The 14,594-nt window shown below is 35.2% G+C and overlaps 2 protein-coding genes across 6 annotated transcripts in view; one reads left to right on the plus strand and one right to left on the minus strand.

The window, feature by feature from the left end:
* Positions 1–14,594, plus strand: part of LOC105325654 (neural cell adhesion molecule 1) — a 262,905-nt gene that overhangs the window by 240,613 nt on the left and 7,698 nt on the right. For 2 of the 4 annotated variants that reach the window (XM_066076975.1, XM_066076976.1), the window contains exons 8-14: positions 3,082–3,201; positions 3,634–3,652; positions 4,033–4,085; positions 4,350–4,371; positions 6,257–6,321; positions 6,647–6,665; positions 7,311–7,396. In XM_066076975.1, the coding sequence (XP_065933047.1) occupies positions 3,082–3,201; positions 3,634–3,652; positions 4,033–4,085; positions 4,350–4,371; positions 6,257–6,321; positions 6,647–6,665; positions 7,311–7,396 (384 nt within the window). The remainder of the gene's footprint in view (positions 1–3,081; positions 3,202–3,633; positions 3,653–4,032; positions 4,086–4,349; positions 4,372–6,256; positions 6,322–6,646; positions 6,666–7,310; positions 7,397–14,594) is intronic. The other 2 variants (XM_066076977.1, XM_066076978.1) reach the window with 2 other exon arrangements.
* On the minus strand, positions 8,424–14,548 carry LOC136273093 (lethal(3)malignant brain tumor-like protein 3). 2 transcript variants are annotated; one of them, XM_066076979.1, is made up of 2 exons: positions 14,525–14,548; positions 8,424–14,223 (listed from the first exon to the last, which is right to left on the minus strand). In XM_066076979.1, the coding sequence occupies exon 2, from the start codon at positions 14,172–14,174 to the stop codon at positions 13,023–13,025; it is 1,152 nt and encodes a 383-aa protein (XP_065933051.1). In that variant the 5' UTR covers positions 14,175–14,223; positions 14,525–14,548; the 3' UTR covers positions 8,424–13,022. The 2 variants fall into 2 exon arrangements, with proteins under 2 accessions (XP_065933051.1, XP_065933052.1); XM_066076980.1 differs by having other exon boundaries at positions 8,424–9,019; positions 13,931–14,539.

The raw sequence follows: 14,594 nt of genomic DNA on the forward strand, positions 1-14,594 counted from the left end.
ACAAATAGGCTGTTATTTGTTACATATCCTGCAAAAACATTGATAAAAAATGTTATCGTCCCATAACATAGCCGATTAAGTTAATGTGTACATATGGTCAACGTACATGTAATTCTAATATACAAGAAGGCGGACGTATCAGGCGGGGATCCAGAAAATTAAATTTCAAAAATGATCGGTTGAATTACATTAAATGCTTTGAATTTTTTTTTAAACTATCGCACGGGTCAAAATGCGTGATAGAAGCTATGTACAGTGTAATTGGAAACTTTCATTTTATATCAATATGTAGTATTACCTATTATAACAAATGAGAGTATAGCACAACTGCCACAAGCAATACATGTCCTTTACCGGCACCACCTCCCTCCCCATAAAAAATGAAACAATTGTCGTTTTATTTGCTAAAATGTGTGTGGTTCAAGATTTTTCTAAAGGACATACCCGATTAGAATTGAAAAAAAGAGTCGTACGTTTAAAACTAATTTTGTCAAAACTTTTAGATTCATTTGGTTATATTTTGGTCCATTTGGGTAAATATATGCACCAGCGCAGCTCTCATTTATATATAATCAGGCCATAAATTCAAAATATTTTCAAAAATTAATAGCTTTAAATCCAGTGGATGAAAGAAAAGGAAAGCAAGTCGAACTCGATGAATGCTAATACCTCTGTTGAATGAATGGTACAGTAGGATATGCGCAAAAAAGTCCCGTCTACTCTTTCCTACCCTATAATTATTGGAATATTAAATCCGATTATAAGAGTCAAATTAAAAATCAAGTACGGATATGTACCTGTTTATCAAAAGTAAAACTACTCATAATTTATCTACAGTGCATCGTTATGGAGCTACACAGAAAGTTTTATATTAATTTGCCGAGCCAAATAAAAAAACCCTGGAAAACGAAGAGAAAACAAAGTGGGGACAGAATAACCGACAAATTAATTAGGACTATATAGCCGCCCCCCCCCCCTCTTGAAATGTATATACTGAAAACAGATTATTGGCGTATAACATCCGCACACAATTTAAAGAAAATTTCATGTTTTTTTTATCATTTTCGCTAGTTAATGTAAGACATCACAAATACCCCAAGCCCCCTCACGGAAAAGGAAATGCTAGGTGATGAGAGAGAGAGAGAGAGAGAGAGAGAGAGAGAGAGAGAGAGAGAGAGAGAGAGAGAGAGAGAGAGAGAGAGAGAGTCGATGTAAATCACAGGTGCGCTAACACCGTTAAAATTAAAGCTTGCTAGTTGGTCTGCCCTACCCTAGCTACCTCCTCTCTTTTCTCGTTTTAGAGGCTTAATTATTGTCTATATATGCTTGTAACAAATCAAATCAATTTCAAATTCTAAATCAAACTGAATTTGACACTACAAAACTCTCTCTGTGTCTGTCTGTCTGTCTGTCTGTCTGTCTGTCTGTCTGTCTCTCTCTCTCTCTCTCTCTCTCTCTCTCTCTCTCTCTCTCTCATATCGACAATGGCATTGCCATACCCTACAATACACTATTCTTATCTGGATTTTAGTCTTTGAGGTTGTAAATCATTATATCTTCTATGGTTTAAAACTTTATCTTAACCTATATTTTGACATGTCGATTATTTTTTTTGAGTTTTGTTTCATAGCTAAAACATTTAGATTAAACAGATCTTTTTTCGCGAGCCGATTTTTACACAGTTGGGGCGAATACACTTCGGGTTAAAATTGTTCGGGGGGGAATACATACAGGGCAAACAAAACCACTTAGATTCGCAAAGCCAACAGTGTTATTTCTAATTTAATTGTTTATACTGTGTGGGGTTAATTCATCAATGTTAATTTAACCATTTTATAACCACTATATAAGAGCTATTAAGACATTTATTTGTAGGAAAGAGCATATACGAATGATCTTTATTTAGAACAGTTTGATATTGCTAGGATACAGGTTTCAGATCCATGATTTGATTGGTTAATTTAGATATTGAATCTCGAATTTCGAATCTCGAATCTCGTATTTCGAATCTCGTATTTCGAATCTCAAATCTCGAATGATCCTTCTCGGCTTTCGTAGGAACACGATGCAAAACGTACATTTTCTTTGGGTGACAGAATTGATAATAACCAATCGTAACATATTGAAAATCCCCCGACATCATTTTAGTCCAATGTAGATAATAGGGATGTATTACTCACCTCAAAAGCAATGTGTTGAGTGAATTTTAAACAGTTATTTATGTTTTTAGATCAATACGATTAGTACTCGAGAAAAAACATTATTGTAATTCGAGGGTAGATAAATCTTTCATCCACCCTCCCCCAGCAATAGTTGTTTAGTTTAATGGTTCAGAAACAAATTGAAAGAGACATATCAAAATCAGTGTTATATCACCCTGTAGTTCGTTAACGTCTGGTTTAAGTCACTGCCAAACAATAAAAAACGTGAAGATTCATCGGATGACAGAAATGATAAAAACTAATCGTCGCAATGTAGGGAAAATCAAATGATATATTCACATCATACAAATAGGTAACGTGCAGGTGAACATTTTCGAGCATGTTGGATTTCAGCCAATCAGAGAGCAAGGAATTAATCAAATAATAAAGCATTTTATTTTGTCTAGTATTCGATATCATTAAATCAGAGAGCTGGGATTTATAAATCAAGCATATATATGTATTCATATTTGTAGATGTTCATCTCCTTTTTAAAAAGCTTTTCAAGGAATTCGGGCTTTTTAAAAAAGATAGTTTTTTGTCGCCTCAAATGTCATGAACGAAGATTACGTGTAAAAACATATATCTTAAACCGAAAAACATTATGATAAATAAGAGTTAAAGAAAAATGAATAACCTCTTTAAAAATTATCATTGGACATAACTGATTGCATTGAACTATTCACAAAAGTTAAAATTTTACGACTCATTTTATAAGAACAATGTATTTTTAGCGTTATTTTGTCTCTTCAGATATGTTAACTTGTCCGTAAAAAAATCCTTCTCTTAATATTGAATTAATGTGACAAAACTTTTTTCAGTAAAACCGTTTCATATAACTACACAAGTAAATTTAATGGAATCTTGATTTTCATCACAGAGAAAGCAAGCTCTAAAACAGGAATGGTTGTCGGAAGTGTTGGAGGGGCTCTGGTGTTGATCACAATTGTACTGATTCTTGGGATTGTTCACAGACGCTTCACATGTATCTGTAAAATAGGTAATCATTCAACAACTCTTCAGGGTTTTTATGAGCAATTTTATGTCGCAAACAACAGTTTAAAGACTTGAATACGATTAAGAAATTCTACAAAATCTTCCAAAAGGTAGATTTTACACCGTTTACATTGTCTTTGACTCAGTAAACGTTCAGATAATAAGTTTTAGAATGGCGTACAATTTTCTAAAATGCTTTTGTTGTTGTAAAGAATAGTTTGATTTGTGCAATACATGCTAGTCCAATATTTTTATGAATAATTCAACGGTGTCACTAATTGGATTGGATTTCTTTCATAAATGATTATTTTTTTCTTTCATAAACATCTTGAAGTACAAGCATTTAAAAAAGTATAAATAAAAATAATTTTCATTGATATTTTTAGTAGAAATGCTTCTGAAATCAAAACAAATGTTTCTATTGATTTTTTTTTAGCATTGGAGAACAAAGATAGGTAAGGTTTATCGTGTAAAATCAGTATTTAAACATTGGGATATAAAAGTATTTTTTTATTGTGGAAAAAAGCATATTAAATTTTGCTTGATTATTAATAAAAATTGCTGATAAATATAATCTGAATTTTATGAAATAAAATATGATACTTGAGCTTAAATACCTAGCTGAACATTTTTTGTGTTTCTATTGACATATAAACTTTCTGCTTGTTGGTCATTTGTTTGATGTCTTATTTTTCTTATAAGATTAAGAAAAAAAACTCGATAAAGTTATATACAGTAAATTATATTAAAAAATCCTCTGGGTAATAAGTATACGTTCATAAACGCGCAATATGTATTTAACAACAATGAATCGTTTATTAAATATTTAATTCAGAAATACAACAGTTGCAGCAAACAAAGATAAATCTAACTATTCAACCATACAAGGTAAAGACAAGCTCTGAATGTACAATTTCAGGGGTTTTTTTCAATAAAACTTATGCTTCAAATGTCATGTAAGCTATAATTTTCTTATAAAAACAAGGAAATACAATATTAAAATTCATGATCATGAACTAATATCTTTTTCCAAAACGCAAACACAAAATTAACTATAAATACTTTATAATACTTCTCAAGATAAATGCAGATATTGTCAATGTAAAATGCTCTATTTAAACGATTCTTGAAAGTCCGTTTGTTTAATTTCAGAACAACAAGAACATTCAGAAAGGTGTGTTAATTTGTATATCTAATAGCTATATTGTAAGTTTTAAACTAAAATGCTTAATTTGTCAATGCATTGTTTTGACTAATGTTGGTTACGATTACTTTTAAAACTGACAAAAATTTTAAATATGCTTATTTTCCTATTGCTGTGCTGTATTCCGACAACCGCCATTTTAGTTTTTGATTTTTGTTGTTACGCTCTATACAAGTCATGCTTTACTTCATTCTTATTTCATTCCACACGCTACTGTGGAAAGAAAGATAAGTAGAAATGCGTTTAAAAACATGACAGCCACTTCGCTGGTAAGGAAGACTTAGTTCCAAGCACACATAGCCATATTGTCTTCATATTTTTTAAATCCTTGTATATAGAGAAACATCTTTAAATACTTGTTTATAAAAATTATTTGCCAAAAAAGCTGTAACTTATGTGAAAGCATCCTTAAGTAATGTAGATTCACAGTTGTCAAATTTATCTTCGGGGGTATGGGGCAAACGCGGGGATAAGGGTCAAGTTCTTACATAGGATTAAAAAATTATTCTCAAAATTTCAATTTTTATAATTCATGGTAGATGTATCACTTAGATGCAAACATCTTAACATATGTTTAATTCTCAATAACTGTAAACGAACTTTTATTTGCGACGAATTTACTCCGCGATTAACCACCGAAAAACCGAATCACTACGTCTCATGTTTGCGACCAAACTTATTAAGATCAATGTTGTTATAAAATTATATACGACAAGGACCAGTTCACGGCGAGAAATATTCAAGGAAACGAGGTATTCGCTAAACGCGCAAAATTTTTTGCTTGCGAATAAAAGTTGGTTTACAGTAGTTAGAATGTGGCCCCTGGATATTTCTTTGGCCCCGCAAGAGGTGAGAGTTTGATGTAGGTTTAATTGTAAAAATAATGAATCGTTATCTCAGAGATTGCAAGAAAAACAAGAACGCTTTTGTGAATTATTTATTGGCGATAATGGGCACGGCTGATAAATACATAAATCTTTAAAACTGCAATGTTCAATACATGATTTGACTTCATGAAAAGAACAATCCTACTGCAAAAGAGGCTCAATACATAAGAAAATTTGAAAAATTTGTTCATAGAGGATCTACTCTACTACTTTGTCGAGATATTTCGTATATGACTCCACATAACTGTCTTTATTATCACTAGTGTTGCTTAGGTGAGGTGGCCCACGAGCCTCCTGGTTTCTATTGTGTTTTTCTCCCCCTTAACAAACTATAGCATTGCAAAGTACAATGCATGTATTTAGAAATAATTACAACCCGAATGCCTCGATCGGGACGGAACCGACGGTTACTTTTTGTCCAGTATATATACCCCTGTAGCAGTAGAGGAGCGATCAAAAATTGAATAGCGACCAAATGCTTTTATGGGTTTATGTCAGCTTTATGTACATAGTTATGTTTTGATTATGCAAACACAAGCACTCTTACCTATTATAACAAATAAATATATTTAATTTATGTGATTTTCCCTTAATCAAAAAATAAGTTTTATATTATTTTTACACATTGGCTAAACTTAAGAAAAACGAACATATTTCATTTCCAACACGGTGTGCAAATTTACATTATTTTAAAGAGTTGTGCTGTTTAAAGAACTTTATTTGACCGTTTAAAATTTTTGAATTTTATTGTATACATTTAATAAAAACATAGAAAAATATTAATATGCATTTAGCATTTAAATATATGATTTTCTTGTACAAATCAATATAATAAGTTCATAAAAGTGTTTTCCCGAGAATAAACAGCAAGTGAAATTAATTTCACAAAAGCATATACAGGATTTTTTTTTTTACAATATTTATTAATTTAATGATCAATGAATTTTTTTTATGGATGTAAATTGTAGGAACATGTATGACGCGTTAACATCAACTGAAAATGCAAACCAATACGAAGATATTTTGAAGAAAGGTACGGCAGACTAAGAACTAATGTACAGTTTATTTCGATAATTTGAATTAAATCAAATTTTTCATTTCTCTTTCATTTTATGATATAACTGTTCAATTGTCTATACGAAAGCTTTTTTTCTTCTAAAAAATGTAATTATACAATGTAATTCAAGAACCTAAATCATTTTTTTAAAGTGAAAGCTTTCGGTTGATAGCAATTTCTACTTGTTTTAAATGAAAATTTTCAAGAATAACTTTATTAGAATCCATGATCATTTCATTTAAACTTCTGATAAAGATTTGTATTTGCATATTATCAATTGATATGATTATTTTCATTACAGATAATAATGGATATGATGAGTATCTATCTATCTATCTATCTATCTATCTATCTATCTATCTATCTATCACTGTCTCTTTTTCTATCATTCTCTATCTTTTCATCTCTATTTCAGTCATCACAAAGTTATAAGGTATCCGATCCATAATAGCCTCAGATTCAATGAATCTGGGTGCATAACAGATATGTATGGGCTTAACACTCAGTATACTTGAACATAATGTTCCTATTTAAGTATCAATATGTAAGTGTGGAATGTGTCCTAATTAATGTCCTTTTCCTTTTTTTGAAGAGTTGTCCCCCTTTGCTTTTATTCTATAAAAATTTATTCTAAAAAATCTACACGGTATTAAATTTATTTTCAATAGTTTTTGTATTTCTATTGATAAAATACAGCTTTCCACCAAAGCATTTTTTAATACTCCTAGTAATTACTTTTTTATCTTAAAAAATGTGCTTGTCTCCATAGACCTTAATGCTATCTTTATTAATTAATTACTGCTTAGTTAATAATATTTTTGAAAATTTCTCTCGGTAAATCTTTTTTCTACTCTTAAATGCTTTAAATGAATATCAAAGTATTAAATCCATGATGAATATTTAAGGTTGGAAAAATTTGGTCCTAATATGGATCGGGTACCTTATAATTATCAATCTGTTTGTAGAAAGTTGTATGAAAAACTGCAAAGCAGTGCTGATAAAGACAATGAAGCAAGTTCCTCTAAACGGAGGATACCATTGAAAATTAAAGGTAAATGCACTTCTAGATTTTACCGAACAATTGAATTATCAATTTCAGTTGAAATACTGTCTAAAAAACTTAATATCATGTTAAAAAAGGACAAAGTGAGAAGACATGTCAGAAAAATTCCACACAATTTTTGTAGCGGTATTGATATAGTGTTCAATAGTAAAGTGATATAATAATGATTAATTTAAGAAAATCGAAGAAATCGAGCAGTAAAAGTAATTATGATAAAAGAAAAACCCAGAACAATAACAGTAAACAAGTGCTTTAATGACTGACTGAATTCTTAAAAAGTATGTAAAGGTTGTTACACGGCTTAACAAGGACGCGAGGGACCTAGGCAACCGTGTAACAACCATTTTGTCGCATGGTCTTTCTTTCTAGATTGAATGATGAAACTTATTAGGGTTTGATCGGTAAGGACTAAATAGATAAACAGTCAACAGTGTTCTGAGATATATTCACTCTGATTAAATCTTAAAGCGGTACACAAAATGGCAGAGGAAAAGTTTTGTTTTATGGACATACAAGAAATAGGAGTGTGATAAAAAATACAACTCTAAAAATCCATCCAATGTAAAAGGTTATCGTATAACTGATGATTTAGTGATTGGTTCAATGATTAATCACTTAACACTTTTCGTTCATCAGTGATATACCATGGGCAATCAAATTAAAATTTGTGGTCGTTAGAGTGTAACCATGCAACAAATTCGCTTCTCTTATCACTGTTTTTCTACATGTATATCTTGTTTTATCGTAAATTACCGATTTTACTTGTACAATATTGTATTTGACTATTCAACATTAAATTGAAATACTTGTATAAAAAGATGTTAACTATACTACTATGGAGAGAACATTAACAAAATAAGATCTATAAAACATTTTGAAGTTATGCCCAAGCTGACATGAAAATATCTGATCACTTATTGATATTCATAGTTTTATTTTTTTCGGTTTTTATCCTATTGCTGGTTTTTTTTATGTCTGACTTATCCAAGATACCTGATGAATAAACTAAGAGAGATTGATTAGGACTAAATACTTTATTATGGTTTGGCGTTACTGGCCGCAGTGACTTTAGGCTACCAATGGGCTGCCTCACAACAATTCAAACAATACAACAATACGTGACGGCCCATCAATAGGCTCATTGCGCAGTGGGTGAGCACAAATGCACAAACGTCACAAAATATAATATTCTGTACAGTGGGTAAGTGCAAATGCACAGACATACAAATGACAAAGTTATACACAAGGTTTGTGCGAATGGGTAAACGCAAATGCACAAGTTTCAAAGTTCAAAACACATTAAAATTGTCAAAGTTCTTGTGCAGCAAGTATGTGCGCGAATGCACAAGCATGAATACACAGCATTTTAAACACATTAACAGCATTATAAACACATTATATTGACAGTAAAAAACTGTATCCTTTGATAATTTGAATGATTGCACTCTTCCATTGGAGTTGGGGTGCGACGATAGCCCATAAATCAACGACAATGTCAGGAATAGAACGAGTGTCACTGCGACGATTTTTTGTTCAGAACTGCAGGTATCACAAAGATTACGTGGGTGTCACACCGGAACTGAAGGTATCACAAAGGTTATGATGGTTGACCTGAAAAAAATAATGTAAAGAAAAGCAGTATGTGGTTCTAAGGAAAGGAAATGGGAGAGGAAGGGAGGGTAAATTAATCTAAAGAGTATACTTTATTACGGAGAATTAAAACATGTCTTACCAGTTTCAAGAAGAATCCAGAAATGATGCAAAAGGAGGCCTAATTTTAAAGCGAGTATATTCAACCGGAAAAATTCCGGAAAAACATAAACACTATTTATAGGTCCTTGGATAAATTTGCATATCTTTGACAAGCCAAGATATGCCGTATTATCCAAGATACCTGATGAATAAACTAAGAGAGATTGATTAGGACTAAATACTTTATTATGGTTTGGCGTTACTGGCCGCAGTGACTTTAGGCTACCAATGGGCTGCCTCACAACAATTCAAACAATACAACAATACGTGACGGCCCATCAATAGGCTCATTGCGCAGTGGGTGAGCACAAATGCACAAACGTCACAAAATATAATATTCTGTACAGTGGGTAAGTGCAAATGCACAGACATACAAATGACAAAGTTATACACAAGGTTTGTGCGAATGGGTAAACGCAAATGCACAAGTTTCAAAGTTCAAAACACATTAAAATTGTCAAAGTTCTTGTGCAGCAAGTATGTGCGCGAATGCACAAGCATGAATACACAGCATTTTAAACACATTAACAGCATTATAAACACATTATATTGACAGTAAAAAACTGTATCCTATGATAATTTGAATGATTGCACTCTTCCATTGGAGTTGGGGTGCGACGATAGCGCCACTTGCAAGGGTCATGAACGTTTGTTTATGACACTGCAACCGCCACCAATGGAGTGCGCCACTTTCCAAAAGTAACATTGGTGACGGCGGCAGGACCGCAACTCCAATGGTCACCACGAGCCAGTAGTAGTTAATTGTGATGTGGTTAGTCCGGAAGGCCAACACCGCCACAATTTAATAAATCTTGCAACGCACCTTGAATGGTATTTAAAAGGATATCATTACCCAGCTGGGACAGGTGAACTCCATCAGGGTCAAACAACGTAGGTGGTTTTGGGGAAAACTGAGGGTATTTGATGTAATGACCGCCCCTCGATGTTACAAATTTTATCGCTTCTCTATTCATTCGACCCCTTATTTCATTCATTGCTTTAACATTGTCTGAAAAGCGCCAAGCTAATCTAGGCAGGGCAGAGGACCAAACTATCGTTGTGGTAGGGAACATGTCACAAATTCGGGACAAGGTTGTGAAAAGGAGCTCCAGCAGCTCTTCAGTGGTTTTCTGGCCAACATTGTTTGCTCCGCAATGAATGACGAGAAACTCAGGACGATCTTCTAACCTTAGCAACGTTGATAGCCTAGTATTAAGGTCTTGTAGCTTCATGCCACTATATCCCTGCCATAAGACTGAAGTATTCTCGAGATTAAGATTAAGCCCCCCCCTGTCTTGATACTGCACTCATAGCTGCTCGTTTGATGATAGAAGATCCGACAATCCAAACTCTGACAGGACCTAGAATTATCTTGTTTATGGTTAGTAAGATAGATACTGTTGGAATGATAAGGTTACCGAATGTATGTACGAAATGCATTAGAGCGCCATCGTCCTGACCCTTGGATGACGTCACTGTGAACGCCTTGAATAGCAAGGGTTGTAGCTGCACCTATTCTAAATGAATGGGAATTATAATTGGAGCTATCAACCCCTATTGCATTAAGACAACGCTTCAATATGGTGATAAATTGATAACGGGTCAATGGTTGACCTTCAAAATGAATAAACAATGGGCCAGTTTGAGATGTGCGCATGTGTAAGTAGGCATGCATGGCGGCAAAAGGACAAGCAACACCATTTGAAGCAGGAATCTGCAAGTTTGCCCCCACACCTAATTGGTCTGTTTTTGAATGACAAATTGTCAATTGAATGTTGGTCTGCTGCATTGTTATGTCATGAAATTGGATGATAGTTGCTGGTGTGTTGCCTTTAGACACTGTGAATTCCCCTATGCGCAAGAGGGCGTGAAATGCTAAAGTGAAAGCTGCAGTGAATAGTTTGGTTTCGTATATGGTGTTGCATACGGTTTGCAATGTTGGTATAATTTTGTTTAAGAGCTGTAATGTAATAGGCAAACGAGTGTCCTTGTGTAGTGTTGTTCTTTGCATGCCCTGAAGTAGCTTTCTTATAATAAAATGATTAGTAGGATCTACATTGTAAATTGCTTTGCTGTAAAAACTGATGGCTGCAATGTATGACTGAGCTGTGGAGTATTTGTAACCTGAAAGTGACAGGTAAGCGATAAACCTTGTAATGTGAGTGTCGAGAGGTGGCCACAGACTGGGTAGGTTATGAGACCGGCGAAATGTTTCAAATGAATTGATGCCTGCTGTGTGTGTTTGCCTAGTGTTTACAGCAACTGAAGCGTTGAACAATGATTGGATGTGACTTGTGAGAGTAATGTCTGGAATAGGGCTGGAATGGCCTGCGGATGAAGGTCTGCATAAGGTGCTGCTGCTCGAAAGACTTCCCACTGTTTGCGAGATATAGAATCAGCAATAATGTTTGATTTTCCCGGAATATGTTGTGCTTTAAATTGTATGTTGTGTTTTAAAGCCATTAAGACTAACGATCTGACAAGTACCATTACTCTTGGGGACTTGGCTGACTGTTTGTTGAGAATATGTACAAGGGAAATATTATCTACATGGAGGATGACTTTTTTGTTTTGCAAACGCAATCCCCATATCATGAAGGCTAATACAATAGGTACTAATTCGAGAAAAGTTATGTCCCGCAAAATTGGCTTGTTTAACCATGAAGATGGCCAGGTAAAATGAACCCACTGACCCTGAAAGAAACTGCCGCAACCAAGGTGGCCAGAACCTGCACTATCCGTGTAAAGTTGCAAAGTATCTAGTGTAACCCATTCAGTGTCTGGGAAGTATACAACGCCGTTAAAGTTGTCTAAAAATTGTAGCCATGTGAACATGTCTTCACGGATAGGGTTCGTAATTCTGATGTGATGATAGGGAGAGGGCACCCCGGACATAACATTGTAAAATCTCCTATTGAATGCACGGCTACCTGGGATGGCTTTACTAACGAAATTGAGCTTGCCCACTAAAGATTCTAACTGGGAAAGAAGAATTTTTTTCTGTGTGACCCAATGCTGCAACAAAAGTTTAAGTTCTTGAACCTTACTAACGGGAATTTGGACCAGCATATTCACAGTGTCGATTTCTAAACCAAGAAATGTAAGCTTAGTGGTTGGCTCAATAGTTTTGTCTTGGTTCAGGGGGACCCCTATTTCTGAACAAATGTCCTGAAAAGTGTGCATGAGAGCTGAACAATTGTCTGAATTGGACTTGCCAATAAAAATAAAGTCATCCAAGTAGTGGTGAACTGTATCGAGTTGTGTTTTAAATTTGACAGCCCATTCTAAGAAAGTGGAAAAAGTTTCAAATATTTTGCATGATATTGAACACCCAAAGGGGAGGCATTTGTCGATGTAATAAGCCCCATTAATGTAAATTCCTAGAAGTTCAAAGTCCCCTGGGTAAATTGGCAGAAGACGAAAAGCATTTTTAATGTCCACCTTAGCTAATAGAGCCATAGGACCTAGTGTGCTTATGGTTTGGACCACTGTGTCAAAAGATGTATAGGTAACTGTAGTGAACTGTGGGTCTATGTGTTCATTAATACTGAAAGAGGGTGGGTAGGATAAGTGTGTTATCATACGCCATCCACCGTCAGCTTTGGGTACAACACCTATGGGAGATACATGTAAATTAGGCATGGGTGGGAGTAAGTATGGGCCAGACATTCGACCTGCCGTAACTTCACTATATATTTTTTCCAAGAGAACCTCCTCGCTGTCGGAAGCTGAACTCAAGTTTTTTGAGAAAACTGAAATGCGTGGTCCAGAGTATTGCAATTTAAAGCCATGTTTTAGACCATCCTCTAAATACCTTGCCGAGACCCTATCTGGGTATTGACTCAAATAATTGCTAATTGCGCTAATGATTATGGGAGAATACCCTAGGACCCAAATGTCTCTGGGGTTGACGAGGGTTTCCTGCCCAATGTTGGTTGGTGCGTGTTTGGTGTGCTGGTGTCTGATACCTGAATGTGGCATAAGAGTTGTTGCGGACTGGAGTGGATGCCCGAAAGGAATTATTTGCATGACCCGGGGGTGGGTTAGCACTGTTGCACAACATAGATGGATGGGTGCCATTGCATTTAAGGCATCGGTGTATGTACGGACAATGGGGCTTGTAACAGTTTGCTTTGAGATTGTAATCAAAGCACTTGTGGTGTTGGGTACTAGAAGATTTATTTGAATTGGCAGTCATGTATAATAACCAAAGCTCATTATCTATGATTCCCCAGTTCTGTGACGGGTTGTGTGCGATCCTTAGCCTAAATTGTTCATCGTACGAAACCCACCCATTAGAATTCTGTGCCCCTAAGCGAACGTCGTGCATATATTTAATAAGCTGTTGCGATCTAAGTGGGTGCACTGCAGTGTAAATGCTGAAATAAATGAGAAATGCATCTGTCCATTTTTCGATAGATGTTATTCTGGTTGTGGGTTTTGGTTGTGATATGATGTTACCCTGCGCATCAATTGTGAGAGTAGATGTTGCATGGGCATTAGTGGGGTCCCTTACCAATAATGTTCCCAGATTGACAAATTCGCCCTTGATGATTTTTTGCTTAATTGGTTGGTTTACATGATACCCAATGGGAACTGTAATAGAGTTGATTGGTTCGGGAGTAGGCTGATGGGTTGAGGTGATAATGGAAGTTATCCCTGTATCTGTACATGAAGATGTGAGACTAGAATTGACAGGCGAAATGAGGCCGGGCATTAGAGTGGTGGATTGTTGTAATGTTGCTACAGGGGGGTTAAAAATCTCATTACCCGCCTGATCCTGGGCTTGCTGTGGTGGGGCTGCCTGTTGTAACAGTGCCGCCTGATGCTGTGGGGCTGCCTGGGGTAGTTGGACTGCCTGGGGCTGAGGGGGTGCCAGTTGAGCCTGGACATCTTGTTCGTTATTGTTGGTCTGTTGGCGTTGAGCCCTGCGCCGGCCTGGCCTGCGTGCTTGTCCTGGGTCTTGAGTATCACGGGCAGCCGCCCGTTTAAGTTGTCTCTTCGGCCTTGGCATTGACCCCGTTGATCTCGTGGTATTTTAAAACAAAAGCGAAAATTGTTACCTAATTAATTTGTAAATAAATCAATGTTAATCAATTTCATAAAATTCTATTGGTATATTGGTAGCTAAGCCGAAAAAAGCAGTAAATTTAAGATCAAGCTAAAATAATGTGCGCCATTGAAGATTGCACTCGAGAGATTGTTGCATCTAAATCCATACAATCAAAGGACCTCAGTGGCCATCGAGCGGAAATCGGTGGCAGATATGCCTTTTCTCGACTTAATAAAATTGATAAAAGTATTTGAACGACTAAATTAATCTAAAGAGTATACTTTATTACGGAGAATTAAAACATGTCTTACCAGTTTCAAGAAGAATCCAGAAATGATGCAAAAGGAGGCCTAATTTTAAAGCGAGTATATTCAACCGGAA

Source organism: Magallana gigas, chromosome 2 (assembly GCF_963853765.1).
Source record: "Magallana gigas chromosome 2, xbMagGiga1.1, whole genome shotgun sequence".
In the NCBI taxonomy this organism is placed as follows: domain Eukaryota; kingdom Metazoa; phylum Mollusca; class Bivalvia; order Ostreida; family Ostreidae; genus Magallana; species Magallana gigas.

Excerpts from the sequence above, each read along its gene's own strand:
- LOC136273093 (XM_066076979.1), bottom strand. The coding sequence starts at position 14,174 with ATGCCAAGGCCGAAGAGACAACTTAAACGGGCGGCTGCCCGTGATACT.